The 24,795-nt window shown below is 41.2% G+C and overlaps 1 protein-coding gene across 2 annotated transcripts; it reads right to left on the minus strand.

Moving 5' to 3' along the window:
- Positions 1–4,510: 4,510 nt before the first annotated feature.
- On the minus strand, positions 4,511–24,692 carry sumf1 (sulfatase modifying factor 1). 2 transcript variants are annotated; one of them, XM_064298728.1, is made up of 9 exons: positions 24,289–24,692; positions 23,413–23,586; positions 23,245–23,319; positions 17,318–17,400; positions 16,609–16,731; positions 15,351–15,465; positions 11,438–11,551; positions 8,426–8,485; positions 4,511–4,937 (listed from the first exon to the last, which is right to left on the minus strand). In XM_064298728.1, the coding sequence occupies exons 1-9, from the start codon at positions 24,592–24,594 to the stop codon at positions 4,836–4,838; spliced, it is 1,152 nt and encodes a 383-aa protein (XP_064154798.1). In that variant the 5' UTR covers positions 24,595–24,692; the 3' UTR covers positions 4,511–4,835. The 2 variants fall into 2 exon arrangements, with proteins under 2 accessions (XP_064154798.1, XP_064154799.1); XM_064298729.1 differs by lacking the exon at positions 24,289–24,692 and adding an exon at positions 23,869–24,230.
- Positions 24,693–24,795: the final 103 nt, after the last annotated feature.

Below are 24,795 nucleotides of genomic sequence, written 5' to 3' on the forward strand. Positions count from 1 at the left end.
AGACAAGTACATCATTCAGTAACAGGCTGAGCTTACAATTGCTTCAGTGAATATCATGTATTTCTGCATAGAGGAAAAGCTGTGTAATAAATGAACAATATTCTTCACCTCTTTTTCAGCAGGACCTCGCATGAAAGCTTGAAAGTCATGCCTATAGGGTTTAAATGTTAAAAGTTTAATAAGTTTGTTCTACAACACTATCGTTCATATTTGGTTAAATCTGCTTCACATCTCGACAGATATCAGTAAATTAAAAGCTCAAAATATAATAAATAAATAAATAAAAAATTGTGCCAGCTTCTCATCTTACGTTTAAAAACTATATTTTACAGAGAATTTGACATTAAAATATACAGACCATGACTGCCAAGACATTTTTTTGAGTAAAATAAGATGAAACCAAAAAAAGCAGCTGAGGTGTTTGTGTGACTGGTGAAAATAAGCCGGCCAGCTTCCAAATGATGCAATATTCCAATGCAGTCATCTTATGTTTAAAAGCTTCAAAATTATATTTTTACTCAGAATTTGGCAGTAAGACAAGTAAGTAAGCCAAGATAATATTCTTTTTTTTTTTTAGTAGAACAATATCTTGGCTTCATAATATGCCTTCTCTGGTGGCGCTGTGAACGGGAAACAGGACTGACAGGCAGCTAGGGAAACCTGCTTGCAGAAAGACCTTGCTTTCATAGACTCAACGCCTGGTGAGAGAATTGGACAGTCTCTAACTGAAATCTTAGGTGTATGGAGGGCACAGAAACAGCCAAAAACATTTTGAGGTAAACATTGATTTATATGGGAATGGCCATAGTGACTTCTGATTGATTACGCCAGAATGGGCCACAAATGTCTTCTCTCCGCAGTACTCAGATGTTAGGCAGCGTATGTGCACGTGTTTGGAATGAGGGGCTTAGGAGGGAGAGCTGAGGGGAGGGGGTAGGAGGTGTTGGAGCATTTTTTTCTTCCTACAATCTAGCTCTCTCTTGCTCATTTCTCCAAACGTACATGCTGCACCTTCAAGTAGATCTGCTACTCAATATAACTAGAGATATTTTCTTTTTCTTCCCCCAATAAGTATAAAAATGATTTTTCATGTCCTCCATGTCCTGCATTCCACCTCTTCATGTCCACCCCCGTAACAAACAGGGCCCTCTGAAGCCCACGTCTTCACCAAGGGGTGCGAGTGGTGCTGTGGGCTGAGTCCGGTTTCCAAAGGAGGTGAAAAATATCTGAGTGGCCCCACTGCTTCCTGTTTACTCCTCTGCAGTGGTAAGGCGCTCCTAAGGGGTTCTGCAGAACAGATGGAGCTCAATGCCGCTGCTGCGATGTGCTATTTTTACAGGGCGTATGATGATGACGTAACCCACGGGACGTCAGGGTCACCTTCACTGTCATCTGTATCACTCGGTCCCCACGGTAACCCCCAAGAAGGACCGCAGCTCATAGCCAATGATGATTCCCCTAGACCCTCACTGTCAACTCATCTACTCCCACCACTCTGCCACCTCTCTGTCATGACTCCATTTTCACCCGCTCCTGTGAGCCCAGGATCACAGTCTCTCCACTCAGGACCCAGTCAGGACAGCAGGTGCCTATCTAGAACATTCTGCTACGTTCAGTACAAGTGCTCAGTATGGATGTATTTCAGTTGTGCAATAAAGATCATCCTGATTACACTTTCCCTGTCTTCTGTATAATTGCATATTTCAGTTACGGTTTAGGCTCATTACAAATGTGAAGACCCTTCTTCTGCACACTAAATGCATTTTAGTGTTTATTAGCACTTTTCCTAAACCCTTATCACAAAACTTAATATAACGTATATTAACTTATATATAATATATTAAAAAGATCTACTTTTTAGTAAACTGATAAAAGTTTACAAATAGGCTCTTCTGAGTACTAGTGAGAAGACAGGCGGTGTGAAAATAATAACAGAATAAATAAATAAAATCAAGTCAGTAAAATATTCTAATTTGGACAAAATGTGCTTTGCACTGTTGATCAGTAGAAAAATAAAATGTGTTAACAGTGTTTTGGCGCCCCCTGTTGTTAAATTTACAGAAGCCTCCAAATTGTCAGAAATATTTATTAGTGTTAGGCCTCCATACATTACATTACATTACATTACAGGCATTTAGCAGACGCTCTTATCCAGAGCGACTTACACAACTTTTTACATAGCATTTTACATTGTATCCATTTATACAGCTGGATATATACTGAAGCAATTTCGGTTAAGTACCTTGCTCAAGGGTACAACGGCAGTGTCCTACCCGGGAATCGAACCTGCGACCTTTCGGTTACAAGTCTAGTTCCCTACCCACTGTGCTACACTCCGTCCTTACAACAGATAGTGGAATTACATACAATTCCACTATCTCAGAAAATGTACTTAAACATGTATAGTAAGATGCATTCTTGAAAGTGTGCTGCATGATGATACGTCCAAGTAGTTTTAACCCGCATACCAAGCTGAAATAATTTAACTATCCTGGGGACATACTGTATATACAGTACATTTCAAACCGCCCTAACACTATATTACTAACGTACGCCCACAGATGGCAGCACACTCTTGCTTTTTTCCTGACTCACACAGCTACTGTGCATGGCCTTTTATTAGTCATATTAATACAGCTATTGATCGTGTCACATAAAACTTTTCCTTGGCTGCTAATCATAAAACAAAATTGATCCAGGTACAGTATCATGTTCAAAAATTTTTAAATTATATTTAGCATTAAACATCTTATTGATGATAGGTGGGGTCTGTATGTAAAAGTAATAATTTTTAGTGCAGATTAGATATTTTAATTATTTGTAGCTATTAAGTTTTACAATTAATGGGTAATACAAGTCCTTCATTTTTTCTGTATTTTAGCTCTATTTTTAAAAATATCTCCCTGTTCAAATAAATTATAGGAACATAACGGCTACTGAAACAGCACACAAAACTCTTGAAAATAATTCATTGACCCTAATGTGCATATTCACTCCTCCTGTCAGCTAATGAGTGTCTCCTATCTGCACACCCACGTTATGATACTGATATCAGTGGAACTGCCTGTGGGAGACGGTGGAGACGGATCACCGTCAGCCTCGGCTAAAGTACGACAGTTCAAAGTAATATATGTCTGACTTTATCGGAAACAGCTTCTACTTTATCCAGTTTCATGGACTGCAATCCTCACACATTTCAGCTCTGGTAGTCATTTAGAGAATGAGTAATGATTTTCACCACACAGAGCATGTAATTCCAGAGCTGGAGTTTGGTTTCAGTGCTGCCTCTTGCCCTATCTCTGTACAAAGGTGCATATGGAGGAACAAGGAAATAGCATCTTGGATTCTTTTTGCAATTCTGCCCCCCCCCCCAAAAAAGGTAGACAGGACATTGGGAAGATTTGCTTGATGTTCTCAAAGGCATATTCAGTACCTGTGAGCATTTAGAAAATTGTCATCATTTTGCTTTGGGGCGTTTGATCCCGTTTTACCATGGTCTGCTCCACGTGTGATCACAGGAAGGAGAGCTGAAGCACTTGTGCATGGGCCAGTTTTTACCACCTTGGATTCTGGCATGAGAATTCTGCACAGCTGAAGATCACAGTAAAAGCAGGATCATAAGGCCGTCCAAGTTTGCTGGCTTATTGCCCTACAATGCTGCAATACAAATTTCTTGAAATACAAAACATGAAAGGAAAATGAGAAGAACACAAGATGGGTGTTCTCCTTGCTTTCATTGATTTCACACCACTTTTCTGAAACAGCCTTACAGCGAAAGCTCCCTTAAATGATGCTAGAATTACACTACATTTCAGAACTCAGAGGTCGGGAGCTTTAGAGTACGGATCAGGCCCTGATGGGCGGAAGTGACACACAGAAGGATAAAGGCCACTCTGTTGAATTTACAATGCAATCACAGTTGGCTACTTGGTTCTGGAGTAGATTCATCCAGCCAGAATGGAGGAGGCACTGTCTCCACCTACACAGAGTTAAGCTGGGAGATGTACAGTAGAGCAGGTCTCACCTCTGAAACCGGAAAGAGAGGGCATCACTGGTGGGCTTCAGCCTTCAGCGTTAATCCTCCAATCAGCTCAACTCAGGAATCCTGATTGTAAAGTACACCCACCTACACATTTCTATAAAGGAGCTGGTTTGCCTGTGTCCACGCAGGTCTTATCAGCATCGTACATTCTGACCAAATCTGGCAAAGCAAGACAAGCAGAGAAGAGCCTGTGGATGTTTTGTTTACTGTGATAGTCCCTCTTCTCTGGCCTCCTGTGTCCTCTTGCTCCAAACAGGCTGGTTATCCATCCTTGCTCTCTGTGAAACCCTTATGTTCATACCCTTGTGAAAGACCCCAGGGAATAATACCCTGCAGAAGGACACTACAGAAATCCCGTCAATGGATTTAATCAAGAAAATCCAAGCCACCGTCAGCTGGGAAACTTCTATAGCCCTCTACCACTATATACCCCCCCCCCCAAAAAAAATAAAATAAAATGAAAAGATGTCACAATTATATCATTTTACTCTCATATAAAAATACAACGCTTGGCAAATATACACACTGTTACAATTCAGCGGAAAGCAGTGATGTCACCGGTTAGAGAAGAGAGTTTGGCCAAGTATGAGGCAGAGACTGAATGCTGTCAATCATGTGTAGCGGAGATTTCTCTCACGTAGAAAGGGTTTCCTGTCAACAGCAAAGCTACAGCTGATGTTTATATGAGATGGTGAACTGAAGCATGCAAAGTCCCAGGAGAAGGTGGGTATAAGGACAGGTGGAGGAGACTCTTCTTCCAGCCCTCTCCCATTGGGCTCAGAGGTCATAAAGGTCACTGTTTGTTGTGGGAAGCGCAGCGAAAGCCCAGGTTGGAGGCAGAGCTGTCAGGGGTGTTCTGACTCCGGGCAGCACACCTGTACCTGTAGCAGTATGACTGGGCAGAGAGGAGAATGAGAACACTGTCAGACTCAGCTTCACTGTAAATAGTAGATTCACATCAACCGGAAAAAGTTCATTTGGTTTTCCAATTTCACATTTCTTTCCTAAAATACCGTTGAAATCCATTCTACACCTGATATGATGAATCTTCATTTACTTTTATTGATGGATATACTCACGAGCCACTCACAACAATTTTGTTGCTCAAAATGGCTGTTTAACCAGAAACGTGCCCAAATCCAAGTGCAACTGTATAACTTACACCGCACATTTTGCACTAAGCTAAAAGCTTGAGCTCTTAAGCCTGAAAAAAAGGTAAATAAACTGTCCCCATATCACATCCCCAAGGCCACAGGATGAATAAAGTCACTGCAATTACACTGGATGAGGGTGGAGCTATGCTGCCCATTCTGGACAAGAGCTGGATGAGCCTTTCATGTTGGCCAATCACCTAGCAACAGTCACGCTATCTACAGAGGGGGCTGCTTGTAGGCAGTCACTGTTCAGAGAACGACCTGTCATGACAGGTAATTGGGGGAAAAAAGACGTGACAGGGCGGGGGAGGTGACGTTTGATCACACTGTCACTCATATTGCACATCATCATCATCACTGACACCGCATGGTGGAGAGGAAGACAGCCTACACACTGCAGTAAAAGAGAGAGAGAGGGAGCGAGGGGAGATGGAGCTCCCACAGAGATGCAAACCCACCGATTAGAAAGATATAGTACAGAGAGATTACTTCCCTGTGTGCAAAGCACAGTCTGTACTTCAAACTGCCCTGACTGGAATTGAAAGCACTTGTCACACAATGGCCATTGTGCTGAGGTCACAGTGCAGGGTGCACATGCTCAGCACACAGGTGGCTGTGACAGCTTCTGCAGCACCTAAGCCAAAATAACTGCTCATGTAACAATACAGCGCGTTCCTTCTGAGATTTGGCAAAGCCAAAAGGGAATGACTATTCATCAGACATTATTTGCATTGAAAATATACAAACATAGCCAGATAATTTGTACATGAACACTTTTGCATTTAAAGAAAGTCACATTTTGGCAGACTGTCCCACCATGTGTGCCTTTCAGTCTGTGCTGCAGTATTCAAAACTGAACTTCATTAGCAGAATGACAGTAAAGATGTTATTGGGCCAGCAGTGAGAGGACAACACTGTCCTGGACTGAGCAATGAAGCTGCACGCACTCTTACTTCTGCCTGGTTCAAGCTTAAATTCTCAGGAGTTTCATGGCTACATCTATGATATTTTGGAGTGGGGTGGTTGTTGATGTATTAGGGCTGATCTATGAACATCAGGGAAAGTGAAAGAATGAACCAAAAACATACAAACGTCTGGTCAGGCTCAGGAGATTGTAGTGCACATGTAGCGCAAACAATTTTAACACTTTCAGCACAGTTGATGCTTAAATTCTAAACAAGGTGCCAAATTAACTTCTATTCTTAGCTCCAATTACGATACATGTACTAAATTATAATAGTAAATAGACTGTGCATGGATAGTATTACAGAGAACGACCCACTGTGTCCTTCAAGAGGGTTTCCATGGCAACCAAAATGAATCACCTGCAGTACCTGTTTTAAAGGGAACTTCCTAAATTGCAGATGCACCTGCTTCTATACATGTTTATTCACATTTCAGCTGACAAATTTCACACAATAAAGTCAAAAGAACACAAGTGTATCTGCTCTGCTCCTACCTCCTCTCAGTGTGCTTGGATATAAAAACTACAGAACACCATACTCTCTCCAAACGTCCTGTATATGAACTCTAAACAAGTGTTGGAAAAACTGCGTATTATTATTACGTATTATTCCCATATTGCAGCAAAGTTTTCAGACAGCAACAATGCCGCAGTCCCTTTAGAAAATACCGCCTTTCAAATGCTACCCTGCTGTGCATTACATTATGATAATATCTGAGGGAATATTCCAGAGCGACGCTTCTGGGATGGGGCCAGGGAAGCCTGCGTTTCGGCAGATGCTGCGGCAGGGATATTAAACCCTTCTCAGGGAAGCCACTCGAACATCCTTACAGGAACCTGGACACTGGGCATGCAGCCTGCAGGCTACAGCCCCCACAGAGCAGCCCTCAGCTGCCTCTTCTCCCTGCAGAGCACCTCTGATCTACAGCTAGATCACTTCCAACTCGCAGCCTCCTACATGCGCACTGTTTCTAAACTAGCAACCGCCTCCCTCCTTTGTTCTGCTGAAGCCACGCATGCAAATGACAGTATCAGAGGCAGCTATATACGGAAAATGAGGTATCTGCAATAGTCATGGTCCTCATTTATTGCAGTGACGGAAATACGGACCAGAAGAGGAAATTAGGGCAGACTTCCTGTACACAGAAGAGAAAAACTAGAGAATTTGACCAGAGTTTGAATGGAGTCATTAGACAGATGCAGAATTTATTTGCATAACCTGTGCTACTTCAATACGTGCATGTGTACTGTTGTTAATGTGGTCTCGGTTTTAATTTTAAATATTTGTTTAGTATGAATCAGACTTGTCCAAATAGTAAAGATAAAAACGAGCCCCTAGGCTAACTCTAATACAATATACTGGATGTATGTATAACACCCATGTAGAAATCCATACACTGTCCCTGTAAAATAAATCGGTTAATAAATAAATTCATAGAAACGCAGAGGAGGCCTGTTGTCCTGTCTGTAGCTGGGTACCGTATCTGAATGCAAATTAACACAGCGTTTGAAAACCTGTGCTACTACTTTACCTAAACCACAGAATGATTCGTTTTGCGCATCTCTGTACCTCTCTGGCTTTTAAAGATGTGAAGTCCGCCCGCTACACGCTTAGCGGGATGAGCAGTGCATTTCCCTCCCATCACAGAGGGAAAGGAGCAGAGTGGGAGATTGATTGGGGCCAGAGAGGCCTGTGTCTCATGTGGAACACTGTGAGGTTCAGTAAATATGCGTGATGGATAGCAGGCATTCACCGAGCGAGACAGAACACAGAGACCAGGCAGCGCTGTTACCCCTCTCTCTCCTGAGCCACAATCCCAGAACACACACACAAAACACACACACGCATGCACGTGTATGTAACCGTGTACACACACACACACACACACACACACACACACACTAACACACCTCATGACAGCTCTCGGTAACTTACAAAGTCTCACAGGCACATGTTTTCAGTGCTGTGCATCCAGTTCACATTTACAGAATTTAAACAGGTAGCCCCCATGGTCTACATAAAAATTTTGACACATTCTAACATACAGATGACATTATATCTATACATTTTTAGCAATGACCTTTTCCATATTCCAAATATGCTGTGTTACATATCTCATGTGTGGCTTCTATAAACCATTTACTGAGAACTTATACGCAGTTATGGTTGGAGAAAAAGGATCACAAATAATAGCTTTGTGTCCTTGTTTCTCAGTGTCCCGGTGTAATGTGTCTGTCAGAGTTCAGTGTTTGCCCATGTTTTACCTTGTGGCACATGTAGGAACCCCCCTTCTTCACTCTGTCATGGCCTGCTGCCGGCCCTTTCTGGAAAAAACAGAGAAGGAAAAGGTCATACGAGCAAAGAGGCGCGTGCCTTTATAAGGAATTGCAAACCAGTATAAAAATCAGGAAAGATGTGACACTCCACGAATGCGTATGATATCTGACTGTGAGTAGAGGAAGCTGCCTGGGACCCAGTGGTGATCTTCACAGACACTCACCAGCCCAGCTGCAGTACTCATGGACAGACTTAGCTGGCATCTCTATCTGAAGTAATGGCATTTTACCACTATGGGGAGGTGATGAAGAAGGTAATGTCATCTCAAAGGCTCAAACAGCACCTGTTCGGTTCTTGTTTGTAATGAGAATTTACAGCAGGGGTTCTTCTGTTTCTTCAGTAGGGCCTGCTGGGATTTGTCTTATCAGCACTTAATGTATCAGTTAAAGTAGCTGATTACACAATTAACTCTCCTCACCTGTTCTTTGGGTCTGAACAAGCTTCTGGGTTGAAGGTGAAAATAAAAACTAGCAGACACTGTGGGCCTCCAGGATCAGGGTTGTAAGAGGTACCATCACAGTGACAGTCCAATGTGGCTATTAACACACAGTGCTGAAAGGCCAAGCACTAGTCACTACAGGAATGACAAGCGCCTATCTTCTAACTCAGACAACAAAGATAACATCTTGTGAGAGAAGCCAAAGAGCATGCACATTGAACCCGGCCTTTCGATCTTCTGAGCCAGTTGTTTTCAGCTCCTCTGTCTTAGAGACAGATTTCGGAGACCATCACTCAGCCAGAGGAGGCCCCAATACACTTCCATAGAAAGCTATAAATCAATAACTATCTCACAGCAATTTCTCCTAAGAAAACCTGTGATCTCCTCAGGATCAATATCGCTACACAGAAATTAAAGTCTGGTGGTAAATGTGGGACTGTTACAGTATAAACCAATACATTTATTCACCCAGAAGATGATAGTATCACTTAAGGACAGCACCATTTAAATTCTCAGAAATGAACTGGTAGCCCTGGGTTGAACTGGAATGGCATGATGATTTGACAAGGATACCCCTACTCGTATACAATTTTATGTTATGCCCTTAGATCCGCATAATCGGATGTCACAAGGTACTGAATAACTGTAACTGTGAGGAATAGTGTCAATCAAACTGGACTTTGCTGCAAAGCGAGTGAACAAGACTTGGAGCTCCAGGTAAGCACAATAACATAGCTGGGAGACTAAGACTGTCCTTGTTTTTGCTCAAAAGAAAACATTCATACCAGTTTTTTTATTCAATAAAATGTTTAATGAAATATCTATTGCTATTATGTTTATGGTCATAATGTAAAAGAACTTTAAATAAACTATAATAGCTTGTGACTTAATGTTAAAGAGAAAACTGCATCCTGTCGCTGGAGGAGGTCTGTGGTTTCACCACTCACCAAAACTGTGTTTGTGTGTGAGTGCACGCATGTGCGTGTGTGTGTGTGTGTGAGAGAGAAGGAAATGTATTCGTTTTATTTATTAATTTATTATTATTTTCCTTTTGGCTATTATTATTATTATTATTAGTGTTGTTTGTTGTTGTTACTACAGTTAGATACAGCAATTGTTTGGTTCAATTTCTGTTCTTGGATTGAACACAAGGGCAAGGCTAAGAAGGGCAGCAAGGTGAACACAAGTAAATCCAGAATAATACTACACTTCAGAATAAGGACTCTTTCTCTATCGTTTGTATGACCAATACATGCACTGTTGCCAAGAACACAAAGTATTCACACCCTGACATTGTAAAACTGGAGAGAGCAGCAAATGGACGAGTGCCAACAGCCTGTAGGTTTGGTCAATGACCCAATTAGAAGGAAGCCACAGAATGTCACAGAGAGCAGCCCAAAATCAAGACTGATCTTCAGTAACTTCAGCGTGGCTCGACTAAAATACGTAGCCAGTGTCTCTTCAACTGAAAGGTTTCTGTCTAAACATGTAATTTCTGCACATTGTTAAGAACCATCAAATGGCCCATGATGAAACACTTGTCTTTTTTATTCTTTAATGCTTTAGTCTTTAGTCCTTTTGCCAGTTGGTTGCCCAGCTTTGCTCTTGTGATAACGTCACTGCATAGTGGGCGAGGCCTTTAGCTGCTACGTGGAACCGGTTGTGCAAAACTTGTGCGAAGGGTGAAGTGTACTTCAGTGGAGGCACTATGCTGTACCTAACTGTGGTGCTACTGCCACTCTGCACATAAGGCATTATCTCTACCGTCCGTTTGAGGAGGAGTCTGTTATGACACAGAGGAGACAATGTAGGCTACTGGAAGACGTTTTGATCAAAATAGTTTTAGGTCAATTTCCCCTTGAATAAGAAAACCCTACTGAGATGCTAATTTCAGAGGGGTTTTTCCGGGTTAAATAAATAAAAAGAAAAGCAGTCAAATCGTAAAATGTCATGAACTCAATTTTGTTCAAATATTTGCATTGAGCTTTTTACTGAGACACTGCCACAAAAAACACTATCAAATAAAAAATAAATAAATAACAAACTTAAGGAAATACCTGTGGGAAACATTCTTGCCTTATTTGTTTGGGAATTCTCAACTGTGATAAATCTTTTACAGTAAAATTCCTAACCAGACCATAGGCTATTAGTAATAGCCCATCTCAGTGCATTTCTTGCTGCAATCAGAAGCACAGTGGAGTATATACACACTGTAGTGTACATACTTGATAAATAGTGCTTTTAACTTGATTTTAACGTGTCTCAGTTCTATGTTTTCATACAGGTTTGACAAGTTCAGCTCCTCTCCAAAACCGGCTAGCACTATATTTGGATCTTTTCTCAGACAAAGCTTTTGCTTAGTTAAACAAGTATACCCCTTTTCCAGACCAGTAGTGTTTTCCAGCTGCAATTAAGGACAAAGATAAGATTATTTTCTGACCCGGAATGTATTCTGGAAAATGTATTTAACTGATAAGAGCAAGAAGCACATGATGCTTACTGGATTGTGAAGCTCATCTGTGGTGTGATGAATGCTCCACCAGTCAGAGGTCCACTCCCAGGCATTGCCCACCATGTTGTACAGCCCGTACCCATTGGCAGGAAATGACATCACCTGAAGAAGACAAGAAAGATGAAAATCCAGTGAAATTCAAGTTACTTCCACACTTAAGTTATAGGCTTAGTTATAGTACTTAATATACACTGAATATACAGGATTGTCAATAGGGCTGTCTCCAGTATTCCATACCATAAAGAGCGCTAAGAGCTGCTCTCAATTAATTTCAGTGAAGACAGCGCCTAATTATATATTTAAACTGGCCTGGGTTTGCCAACTCAGGAATCACAACAAACAAAGCCCTACTGGAAAATGTGTGCCTTGCTTTGACAAACCACTATGAGGAGATCAATACAACAGCTCACAAATTAGTTTTATGAAAAATGTATGGAAAGAGTGTACTGCTGTTGACCGCCACCAGTTACAAATTAGTTTTACTAATATGAATAATATCATTTAGAACCTCTTCTGCTACTATCTAGAATACATGTACAGCGTGTGGAATAAAAGAGTTCACTGCATACGACTGTTTTGAGTACGAAAGTTAAATGGATGTTGATAAGACAGCCAATCAGCACCAAGGTCGTACAGCTTCCATGCGATCATGTGATGTGTTTTTGTCAATCACGTGGAGCCGCAAGGCCTTGCTGCTGATTGGTTGTCTAATTGTCATCCAATAGATAACAGTGGGGACGACCATTATTGCATTCAATAATTATCGTCACAATATATACTGCCCATCCTTGCTATGCAGGTGAGTGAGTGTGGCTATTCTTCTCACAGGCCCCTATAAAACAACTAAATACAGATTCATTCATCTTTTTGAAACTGACCATGGTACTGCAGGGCGGTTTACAGAATTGTGCCCCATTTTAGACCCCCAAAGGAACACAGATTGTGTATATGGTGTGGACAGGGAGTCAGGGTTTAATAAAGAGTGCTATGGTCCCAATACTGCACAGTTGCAAAACATTCTATTGGATCAGTATTATGTAAACCATTGGTTTTGCGTTGTTGGAAAGCCGATGTCATGGGGAACAAGTTGGTGCCATTGATTATCCGGTACAGTGGGTGCTGAATAAAGATTTTGGAACACCATTCAAAAGTTACCAGTAGGTGAAGCAAATTACCTATGACTCAGCAGCCAGTGGTGCTACAAAGGTTAATGTGGTTTGATAGGCTTACAGAGACAATGCACACAGGATCATTGATGTTATTGTTTTGTTGTGATTGTGTCTTTCTTTGATGTTTTGGGGGTTTTCTTTTATCCTAAGGGGAAAAACGGAATGGTTTGAGGAGACTCGTCAACAGGACATCCTGCGCAACAATCGCGTATAGCCATTTAATCAGTCACCATTTGCACTGCACATTGTTTATTGCTATTATCGAACAGACTGTATCATAAATTGCATTCACTTTAACCTGACGTTCCTCTTTAACTCCTACCACGGCACACCCAGCAGGTTTAAGGTGCTAACATACACACAGAGCTCAGGATATCTGCACCACGTAGTCACTCGCATGTAGTGCCGTCGCAAGGTACACAACTGTATCCTCGTAGGCTACAAAAGCCAGAGGCACATCTGCATCTACCAAGATAGATAGCGATCAGATAGGCAGAGGCACACTACTGGCAGAAAGAGGCTACAGTCTCTCATTTGCAGTCTCCTTCTACGTTCAACTGTTTGCACAGCATAAAATTTAAAGATTATTTTTGGGTTAGTTATCCGAGATATCACTAAATGAATCCCGTTCCAGTAGCACCGGGTAAGACTGCACATGCTCCTTTACCACTCAGATACTTCCGCTATTGGTGTATCTGAGGGTATTCGAACAGTACATTGTTGTCCTGTAAAAATTAGATGTGGCTTAACCAAAACATTACGAAAATCGAAATATGACTTATCTAAGCTAAGGTTATATGCTGCGGATATGTTTAATGATCTCATTTGTCACCAATTTCACAAATTAACTTGTGGGTTTATTGCACAATATATAGAATAATGTGATTATATGTGAAAGTGTTGTGCAATTATCAATTTTGTAACACATGCAAAATATTATTTACATTTACTGTATATCATGCGTCCTGTGCTCTGTCAGAACATGTAGCACATTTTCCATGCTTTTGGTGCACTTAGAGTTAGCTTAGCACATGTTTTCATGCTTGGTTCAGGGAGTGTTAGGGCCATATTTGCCATGCTGCAGCGTGTCCACAAAACAGCACAGATCATTGGCATCAGGGCTCTTTGAACAGTTATGCCTATGGCAGATAAACACCATTTGAACTACAGCTTAAAACCACACTGAAGCAACTCCAGCTTATTTAAATGATTAAACGAATACATTAAATATGCAACAGCGGTTACACACAACTTTCGTGTATATCTGTCTCATGTGCTGCCAATGAAAAGCACAGACTGTTAATGTCCTGGTTTGCTTAAAAAGCACCCACAGACATTCAATATGATACAAACCCACAGTAAGCTAATCTTGTGTTATGAAACAGCTAAGTACATATCGGTTACTTAGTATGTTCTTGGCACATCTATTTAAATGAATTTTCTAGAACCATATTCAAATAATTACATTTTTTGTTTAACCAAATCATTTAAAGTTGAAATTAGTTAGTTAGAGTACTCAATGAATATACAAATATACAGAATATTATAAATAAACTAAAAATATACTTGGTCTCTCTGTAGCTGTACTTACAAACCCCGGAACATTTGTTCTTTCTCTCTGCAGCTCTGCTTAAAAACCCTGAACAACACTGTGGTCTCTTTGAACTGCATTAAAAAACCCCTCAACACCACCATGATCTCCCTGAAACTATATTCTAAAAAGCCTGGAAAAGCATCATACAAACGCATCATAAAAATGTGTTACTCTGTCTATTCACGTCAAATATATCTGCACTTTGAGTAATATTGTGACATGAGTAGAAGTTTATTGATAGAAGAAGGAAAATACACAGAAGCAAAATGTAAGATTAACTGAGCTTCTTCACGTCCCGCAGGTGACACCAGTATTTATATTTAGTGGAATACTACATTAAAAAAAGCTCCTGAGTGTTTTACTCCAGCAGAACCCAGTGGAAGCTTCCGTAAGAAGCTGTTCTTATTAGGAATCACTCCCAGTGTGACTGGCTTTTAATGACATGCATGTTTTTGCAGACCTTTACCGCTCACAAAGTACTCCCAGTCCTTTGGTGACTGGCCCTCAGTGTTAATAATAAAACTGGCACTAAACATAAGCACTAACAACAGGGAACGCACTCCTATGGTGAAAAATGCCTTCCACACAACAATCCAGACACACACTTTCCGTTTAATCTGTGACAGCATTTATTTCCTGCTCTGTTTCTGCGGCGGTTTAAATCACAAAGACTGATTTCCTGCCTCTTTACAACGAACTGCGGGCTGAGGTGTTTTTACTTCCCGTGGTGTTAGCCTGATCACTGGGCTCCATGTTTACTTTCTCAGCCTGCTGCCTGTAAGCTTTTCTTTAGAGGACACTCACTGAAACACTCTCACACCTGCAGACAGGAGATCTGTTCTGTGAAGCTCTGCGTAGTTTCACATAAAGCACAATGCAGAACTTATGAGGGTGCCTCCTTGCTGTGATCGCCTGACAACCAAAATAGGATGTAGACACATGGAGATCTACGTTTTGCTCCTTACTTTCTCTTTCTCTCCTCCCTTTATCCCAGTCTACTTCTCCACAAGTCCCTCTCTGGTCAGTCTCTCTCCCCTACTCCATCTACCTCTCCCCTACTCTCCCTCTCTCTCTGTTCCATGCTCCATTTACAACACTACCACCTGTGTTCCTCTCTCTTTCCCAGCGCTTCTCTCACCGGTGAGGTTCTGGTGTAGCCGTCCTCTCCTGTGTTCTGAACGGGGAACTCTCCTTGCCAGAGATTAGCATAGTGCTGACCTTTGGGGTGCAGTTTATTACCCCAGGGGAACAGCCTGAAAAAGAAGAAGAGGAAGAAGGAAGGCTTAGAAAGGAAGACTAAAAATATTTCGAGAGGTCTCGCATAGTTATACAGGGCCACCTGTAGCACAGGAACAAACAGGGCTACTTTGCTAAAATTATAATATTTTTCTCAGAAGACTATTATTATGAGATAATTAAGCCTCCATTGACCATTTCAGTATGAATTTCATTGTTATATATCATTTTATGAATGCAAAATTCAGCTGCTATGATGTAAACAAAGATTTCACTTATACCTTCACTTGTAAACACATATATGATAAATGTATTTAAGATAACATTAAGGTAACATCTGGATTTGGATCCAGCAGGAAAAGGGTTTTTCTCCATAACTGGGGGATTGAAAGATTACGACACATGTGGGAAAACAAATGTCTTCCTTGTATCTCTAAAAATCCCAATGCGCTTCCCTCCCCTGCATCTAACACAGACACAGACACAGACACACACACACATCAGGACTTATCAAAGGGGGCATTCTGCCTGGTCTCACGGCCCTATTTTGGTATTTCTGGCAGAGGCACCAGGAAGCGGATCTGTGGCTTATCTGCGGCGTGGGCCCAAGCCAAGCTCACAGCTGCACCCCGCTGCAGCCTGTTCCTGCTGATTATCTCTCCGGTCAGGGCTGCTTGGTGGCACAGGAGCATCTTCCCTTTGATCTGCTCTGAACGCCCGGCAGCGCGACCGCCAATAAGCCCATTTATTCTCTGAATAATGTCACCAGGGCGATGGAACCACCAATAACAAACTGCCTGGCCTGCCATGAAGCAGCTGGTGAATAGATGGCCTGACATTAGGGACGCAATGGACAGGGCAGGCAGTACATCACGCTGCACAACTGAAAGGCAACACAATTCACCTACACGGGGAGTACCCCCATACACAAGCAATACACAGGTGTACTGGGTAGCCCGTCTAAGCCCCTCGCTCCTGTTACAATTCTCTGATCTCACTGAACTTCTGTTCACCCCTCCAACACACCCACACACTCACACACACACACACGCACGTGCTTTACACATACTATACACATGCATGCACGCACACACACTCACACGCACACGCACACACACGCACGCACACGCACACGCACACACACACACACACACACACACCTGTCGCTCAGGCCTCCTCTGCAGGCATACTCCCACTCTGCCTCCGTTGGCAGTCTCTTCCCAGCCCAGGTGCAGTAGGCGGTGGCGTCGCTCCAGGAGACGTGGAGCACAGGGTGGTCCAGCCTGCAGGGGAGGGGAGAGGAGAATCAGCAGGAGAATAAAAGAGGCAGGTCCTCTGATCCCTCACTGATCTGTTATTGCTCTTCTGTGTACCTGTAGTGCTCTACAGAAAAAAGTATCAGCACTAAAAACTTGTACTTTACTTTGCTGCCTCACTAAAAGTGCAGTTTAAGTTCACATTGTTTCCCTTAAAAAAATAAAATTAAAAATCCTCATTGGAGTAGGAAATCCTTGTTGCTAGGAAGACCCCGTGTTACTGTGAGCTTTTTAGTCAAATGAGCATCTATATTTATCACCTGCTGCCAGTGTTTCAGAAAGACCATGCAAATATGTGCAAACCAAGTAGCTGATATCACACTGATAATATTGTCCGCAACTTCCTGGGAACAGCTGAGGCCTCGGGGAAAAAAGCAAACAAGTCGGCCAGAGTGCACAGGAAGTGTGACAGGAGGGAAGGGGCCAGGGGACTGAGACAGCCTGAAGTACACCGAGATGGCTCTTTTACTTCTGTCCCTCACACTCTGGGTCAGTATGGGTGTGAGGTAGTCTTGAGGGCAGGCTGTTAAGGTCCTATAGCAGAAAGGCCTACCTATCTGTGATGGTGGAGTCTGGGCCTTCTGGATGCCTCCAGTTTGCCCCTTTTACTGGCAACCACCAGGGGGCAGCAGCCACCTGTCAACCAGGAGGGGGGGTAAATGTTAAGTGCCTGCAGAGATGCAAATAACATGCACACAGCAGGAAATGCACTCAGAAAAAAATTAATGCACACTCAGCTCACTGACATACGCAGAACAGTTACTGATAACAGAAGAACTGGCTCACATTTCAATGGATCTTATTATCCTAAATCAAACAGAAATTAAATAAACAGATTTAAAATCAGTTCCACGTCCATTTTACAACAGAAAGAAACAATGAACAAAGAATATTAAAGTACAGCTCTGAACAGGAAGAGCTTCTTCAGGCACTCTTCTGCTATAGACATTACAGGCATTTAGCAGATGCTCTTATCCAAAGTGACTGACACAAGTTTTTACATAGCGTTTAAACTGCACCCATTTTTACGGTTGGATATACACTGTAAGTACCTTGCTCAAGGGTACAACGGCAGTGTTGTACCAAGGACACTTAGGTTACAAGACCAGTTCCTTACTCATTATACTACACTGCCGCCCAAAGATTATAGTACCATAGTGGGGAATCAAACCTCTGCCAGACAGGGGATTCACATATAGGTTAAGAGTTGGACACCATATGGACTGAGCCACCCACTCTTACCCTACACACTTCCCCTACACTTTCAGTGTTAGTCATTTCATGAGACAAATCACTGATATCACAGCTCTGGATCAAATGACATGGAGGAGGGGAGGGGGAATTCAAGCACTTAACAGAAGTGCTCAAACACACTGGCGTTTCATTTCCGCCACGGCTCATAAAACACACGTGTGAGCTTCTGTTCACAAGCATATACCCCAATGTGCGCATACACGCACACAGACACACAAGCACGCACACGCACACACACACACACACACGCACTCACGCACACACACACACAAATGCGCACACACACGCACACACACACACAGACATACGCACGAACAAGCGCACGCACAGACACACAAACGTACACACCAGGAGCTGCCTTTCTCAGGTTCTAGTAGCAGTGCCCTGGAGCCAGGCTGAGGAACAGAAACCTTCTGATGACGGCAAAACGAGGGACCTCCCCCACCCGAACCCGGCCCCTCCCCCCCTCAGTCTCCACTCTGAACAAGGACAGCCTTGCATTCCTGACCCCGCACTGTTTACACAGTCTTGTCTACATTAGAGAGCTGTTAAACCCTCTGTCCCTCCACAGGCTGGCCCTTTCTGCCGTTATCTGCACAGGCAGTCTGCTCTGTTTCTGTTCAGCATGCAGGGAACGAGGCAGCTCGGCCATTCTGCTCTGCTCTGGCTGACTAGCACAGGAACCGTGCCCAACAATGAGCGAAGAAAACAAATTATTTTTAAAAAACATGGCTGGTGTCTGAACTGGAAGTGTGAAGCCACACTCAGAAGCCATTCTCAAACATGCACATGGCAACATTTGCCAAAAACCCAAACTTATGAGCTTTTGCCGTGTTTTGTTTCTCTTTTATCAGATGAGGTTTTCCCCATAGCACTGAAATGCCTGTGAGTCTGACTATTTCATGAATTTTTAGGTTTACTTTAAATTATACAAAATATTTATAAAACTTGCCTGCTAAATATGAAGCAGATCAACACATCTCATGTTACATACATTTTTATACTTTATTTTCTACATTTTCATATTTCTACATTTATAAATGCTTTAACATGTAACCTAGCAATATTGGTGAATATTCTTAGGTTATCAGTATCAGAACCATAAAAAGCAGAACCATAAAAAGCAAACTAAAACAGAGCAAGGCAGAGCAAAAGTACCCTTTATGTAAAGTGCTGATATACACTGGGAGCCTCATTTTCCTAAAATCCACTGTGCATACATTCCAGAGGCACAATGTGAGAGGAGAGATCTGACAGAAGTGCAGAAGAAGACCCACACTGGAGATCTGTTTGCCTTTTATCAGGCACACAGTGAACTGTAACACAGTGCCTCATGTGGCTCGGGGTACTTTCGCTTGGACACTCACGTCTGATTCGCCACAAATATCACATGAGGGACCAGAGCCAACCACTGATAAGGAAACAAAATATGAAAAGGAAATCAATCTTGCATCAAAGCATCTCAACAGTATGTCAGTTTTAGTTCTCCCACTTTAAAGGGAGGGAGCAACATTATATATACCACGTTGACAGACTGATTCATAAAATATATTGACTGACAGACAAAGCCAAACTGAAATCCTAAATTATGAAAGCATGAATACTAGATCATTTAAACTTAACATCTGCCTGTAAGAAGCAAAGGCTTGAAAAAAGAAAATGGCAGCAAGATAAAGCTTCATTTTGAGTACAAAAAAACATGGAAAACATAAATCTTAAATTAACTTTACATTAATAAAATATCCTTCCTTTTATGTTGCATTAACTGCTTCTTCTTTTTGTATCATTATTTAACATGAAAATACGGGCCTCTGTGACTCCTCCAACTGACCGTGAAAAAGCAGTGGGAAAGATCAAAACTTTGCATTCTACTCAAGCTCTGCCACCGCCGACCCTATTTTTCACCCACCCGTCCCAGAATTCATCCCAGCGGCACTGCAGACCAGGTCCTTTGAGCATGTTAACAAGAGGTTTCTAAGGAATATTTTTGAGATAAAGCGATAAAGCGCTGACAGCTTTACACAGAGCCACTAAAAGCTAAGTTGGGCTGATGGAAAGTTTGATCCAGAGGCAGAATTGTGTAACCAGTATCAGTGAAGCTGCAGGAATTGGATTCACTGGGGGATACTGGGCGGCCTATCTTTAACTGTGGTTGCTATGCAGTTAAAAACCATTTATTACTATATGGGGGTGTTTCATTTTCTCTTCCTTTCTATGGAGCCTGATGGTGGTGTTAGGCGTAAGTACTATTTATAACACACTGCTACTGCATGGTGTAAAATGTGAAAATATATAACTGGAAATACCGGGTGAGAGAGTATCTTTTCTAACAAAACGGCAAGTGATATGTTTCAGGACTGCACATACACAAGAAAATCTAGAGCTTTATTCTGATGGAGGCCGTGCATTTTGGATTCAATTTGGAAGAATGAATACTCTCAGATAGCTGCTAATGGTCTAATACCCGGAACACTTGAATTGCATGAAAGGAGAGACTGAACTGGCAGTCCATTAACACTCTATTTGAGAATGAAAAAAAAATCCTTGTCTCGACTCATCATTCCAGGCAGAGATACTGCCTAAAATATCAGATTGTCACTGAAAAACTGCCCTTGAAAATGACTTTGTTCTCCCTCACCCTCTCGATATTTTGCTTGAAATGTAATGGTTATTCTCCACACTTTCCTAATTTGAATATTGGTAAGTTATTCACACAAAAAACTTTATTCATTTCCTCAGTGACATGCAGAATGACCTGCAAAATAAATTATAGGACCTTGAAGAATCGAAAGCTGGTTATACGCCCACCATGTTGCTCTCTAGAGACAAAGGCAGCCACATATGTCCTACCCTAAAACTTGCCACTCCCGCACCAGTGTGTCTCAGTGTGTCTGCAGTTGTGTCCTCTCTGATACTATCCGTATATTGTGGGTAGGGCTGGACTTAGGCTTCCAACAATTATGAAAACAACATAATTGAGATTATCTAATTTATTTTTATTTATTATTTTTATATATTGAATATATGTTTAGTAGTTTTCAGTAGGTTGTGGAAGTGCACTACAACATAGTTGATCTTATTTATTTTGATATAATTTATTTTTATTTATTATGTTTATATTATTTATTTAAATGTATATTTATTTATGTATTATTTATTTTATTTATTTCTCTTTTTTTTAACTTTTTAAAAAATTTGTTTTTCAGTTGAATTATATTTAAAATTCAAGGAAATCTACTGTTAAAAAGACAAGTTTTTTTTTAAAGTTCAATAAATGCATGATGTTTCCAAAGTCAATGAGTAATCGTGTTAAATAATCATGATCTCAATATTGACCAAAATAATCGTGATTATGATTTTTGCCATAATCGAGCAGCCCTAACTGTGGGTACATTAGAGTGATCACCAGTGGGAGGATTATAATATATAATATATATATAATAAAGGACCTGTGTGAGCAAGGGGGCAGAACACTGATGGCCTTGGCACTTCTTGATAAAACTGTGCTTAGAAAAAAGTTATCAAATATTCAGCTTTCGGGAGATGTCACAACTGCTTCTACAAAAGTGTGACATATGGCAACTGCTGTAAAACTAGCTCATCAACATCAAAAATGTACAACTCTTTAGAATGGCGATTTTCATACCACATCAACGGAAATCAGGAAAATGTGTATAACAGTGCGTCAGAACTGGGCAGCCTAAAAAATAAAGTAGCATAATGAAAAATAGAGATGAATAGAAATGGAGAAATGCAGCATCACTTCTCCCTTGTTACTGAGAAGACTAGCATAAATTTGAAGCACTGACATTACAATTCAGGAGGCACTTGGCAAATCTGTAATCTATAACTTGGACAAGTCAGTTTTATAGTAGAATTATTACCAAGTTCAGAGGATATATCTGGCTAAGTTCCCTGGTTGCCAACCTAACAAGATGATTACTTGCAGCAGTGGTTTTTTCATCTCCATGGACGCCTTCGCTGTCTCTTCCTAGGTACAGTCATCCCTGAGGAACCTCTGAGCCAGAGCTGGGAGACTCTTGTGTTTAAACAGAAATGCAACTGATGCTCACAACTAAAGCTATTTATATTTTAAAATGACAAGGAAATACAAGATACCGCAGAAGATCCCTGTTTGACATTCTGTATGATTACCCTATAAACTGTGAAAAAAATGAAATAAAATCTGTATATACAGCTCTGAAACACATCTACATATTGGGTATCCTATAATTGCACATCATCAGCAAAGGAACATCACAACAGTGATCAGAACCATGAGACAACCATTATAACTAATGTACCAATGATCCTCAGGGCCTATGATGCAGAACACTGCATTCCCATTAGGATAAAAACAGCAGTTGGTCATCTGATAATAATGAGAAGTATTACACTAAAGCTGATTTATAAATACACATTTATCAACTCAATGAAATTACCACATTTTACATTAATTAGGGGCACAATCAGATTATCTAATTAATCAGGGAGTATCTGGCTTTAGTAGACACTCCATGTGTTTCTTGTCTCAAATGAGCCACTTGTAGATTAGCAGAGTAATCTGTAGACAATATAAATATGTTTGTATTATAATGGCCATGGGACTAAACTTTACTTCTGATCCTCTATCGGAAGGCTAATAGGCCTAATGCTTAACTATGGCCTTCTTCTATTATTATTATAATAATTATTTCTCTGAAATACTGCACTAAAGGTGAGGGAAACAAGAGTATAGACACCCAATAAACAAAAGATGCCTTGGGGGAATTTATCATCATAAACATAACTCCGGCACATTGGAATTGAAATGAAACAATGACTATGAGGATAAATTGCCACTTTAATTTGAGTGAATATTCATCCATATCGGGTGACTGGTGTAGAAATTTCAACAATTCTTATACCAAGTTCCCCCATTTTGGTGGACCAGAAGTAAGTGGACAATTGACTGCTCAGCTGTTTCTCAGCCAGCTGTAAATCATTGAATCACTAGTTCATGCACCGGAAAGCTAACAAAAGGTTTAGAGTTGATTCTAGATGTGGAATTTAGAGCCTGTTGCTGTCTCTTAGTCAACAGCAACAGTATTTGGACAGTTATGTCACAGTCCAGATACGTGCGTACTTTACTGTTGATTTATATAGTAAACTTATACAAGAGCTGAAGCCAATTCTGGTTCCACCACAGTATATTGCATTAATATTTGAGAAAATGAAGAAACTCACCGCTTGGGAAATTTGGCTTTTTACTGCTTCACTCAGTAAACCTTCAAACACAAAGGAGTCTCCAAACTTTTCTGCCTGAGGAATAAAAACAATTGCTGATAAAAAGTGATTCATTTTAAACCAAAAACATTATTTTCAGGAAGCTGTTTTGCAAGCCAGACACTGTACCTCTGTAACATAGTTGGTGGCATTGACAAACTTCTGGAACTCCTGGTTGCTGACCTCATGAATATCAATGTAGAACTGATCAAGGTGAACCCTGCGCTCTGGTCCTTCTCCATCTTGTGGGATCTCAGGGTTGTTTGTGCCCATCAAGAATTCTCCTGCTGGGATCAACACCATCTACAAACAGGAGAGCCCCAAAAGGTGGCAGGATATTCTGTTTGTGTACAATTCTCTAGCTTGGGGAAAAATCAAATATTGCCAGACTATTTTTATTTTTTAAGGCAAATATTCAGTTAAACCATAAAGTGTTCTTAATTTAGACAGTTTCATTAAATGAAAAAGTCTTCTACACCATTAAATTAATACATGAATTAACACAATAACCAATTCTTCACAGATTATGGACAGTGAATAGCACTGTTGCCCAACAACAAGAAGGTACCAAATATGAATCCCTACTGAGGGCCTCTCTGTGATGAGTTTGCATGGTCCCCGTGTCTGCGGGTACTCCAGCTTCCTCCCAAAGTCCAAAGATATAGTTAAAAAGCTAATTGGAGACTCTAAATTGCCCATAGGTATGAATGTGTGGGGCCTGTGACGGACTGGTGACCAGTCCACGGTGTATTGCTGCCGACTGCATGGTGAATAGGCTGTTTCAATGTAGCCATTACATTCTCCGTTAATCGTTTTTGCCGTATTGTACTCAGGCATAATTTACACGGTTTCGCTAAAACAGCTACAGCTCAATCCAGCTACAATAAAATAAAATAAAAATAAAAAACGTAAGCTGTTAAAATTCGGTTTTTGTAGATTGGCAAGCTACTTAACGTTCGCTAGCTAACTGGCTATATTCAGCCAAAGTTTTTTTTAAAATCATACCTTGTTGGGAATGTCTAGATCTTGGCTATGCTCTTGATTTACTTCCATTCCATCGTTAGCTCTTTTCGAGTATTTTACAGCCGCTTGTTCAGACAACAAAGAAACTTTTCTGTCAATATTAACAACTGTATCTCTTTTTAAGGAGTGACAGCCACAGCTTGAACTCTCCGAATCAGACGATGCACGCGTATCTGTTTCTGACACTGCAATAAGGTCTTCCGCGATTATTTCTGAATGCGTACAATCTACATTATTAAGGCACATGATTATAAAAGCCCAGCAGGACAACCCAACTAAAATACCCATTTCACACTAATAATTGTTCTACGGACTCAATATGCAGGCAGCCATGTTTACGGAACAACCGGGCCACGTGACCGGTCAGCTGGGTTTGTAGTTTGCTGCTACTGACACTCCGGATTGTAACGTGATAGTAACTGGTTTTGACACGACAGTATGCAATGTGTTTGGCGCAATGGGTTCTTCACCCGAACATCCTGGGCAATC

Source organism: Anguilla rostrata, chromosome 11 (assembly GCF_018555375.3).
Source record: "Anguilla rostrata isolate EN2019 chromosome 11, ASM1855537v3, whole genome shotgun sequence".
Taxonomy (NCBI): Eukaryota; Metazoa; Chordata; class Actinopteri; order Anguilliformes; family Anguillidae; genus Anguilla; species Anguilla rostrata.

Coding starts and splice junctions, on each gene's coding strand:
- sumf1 (XM_064298728.1), bottom strand. CDS start 24,594: ATGGGTATTTTAGTTGGGTTGTCCTGCTGGGCTTTTATAATCATGTGC. Junction 17,401..23,244: donor AAAGCCAAATTTCCCAAGCG/GTGAGTTTCTTC, acceptor CCTGGTTGACAG/GTGGCTGCTGCCCCCTGGTG. Junction 15,466..16,608: donor AGAGGAGGCCTGAGCGACAG/GTGTGTGTGTGT, acceptor CTTCTTTTTCAG/GCTGTTCCCCTGGGGTAATA.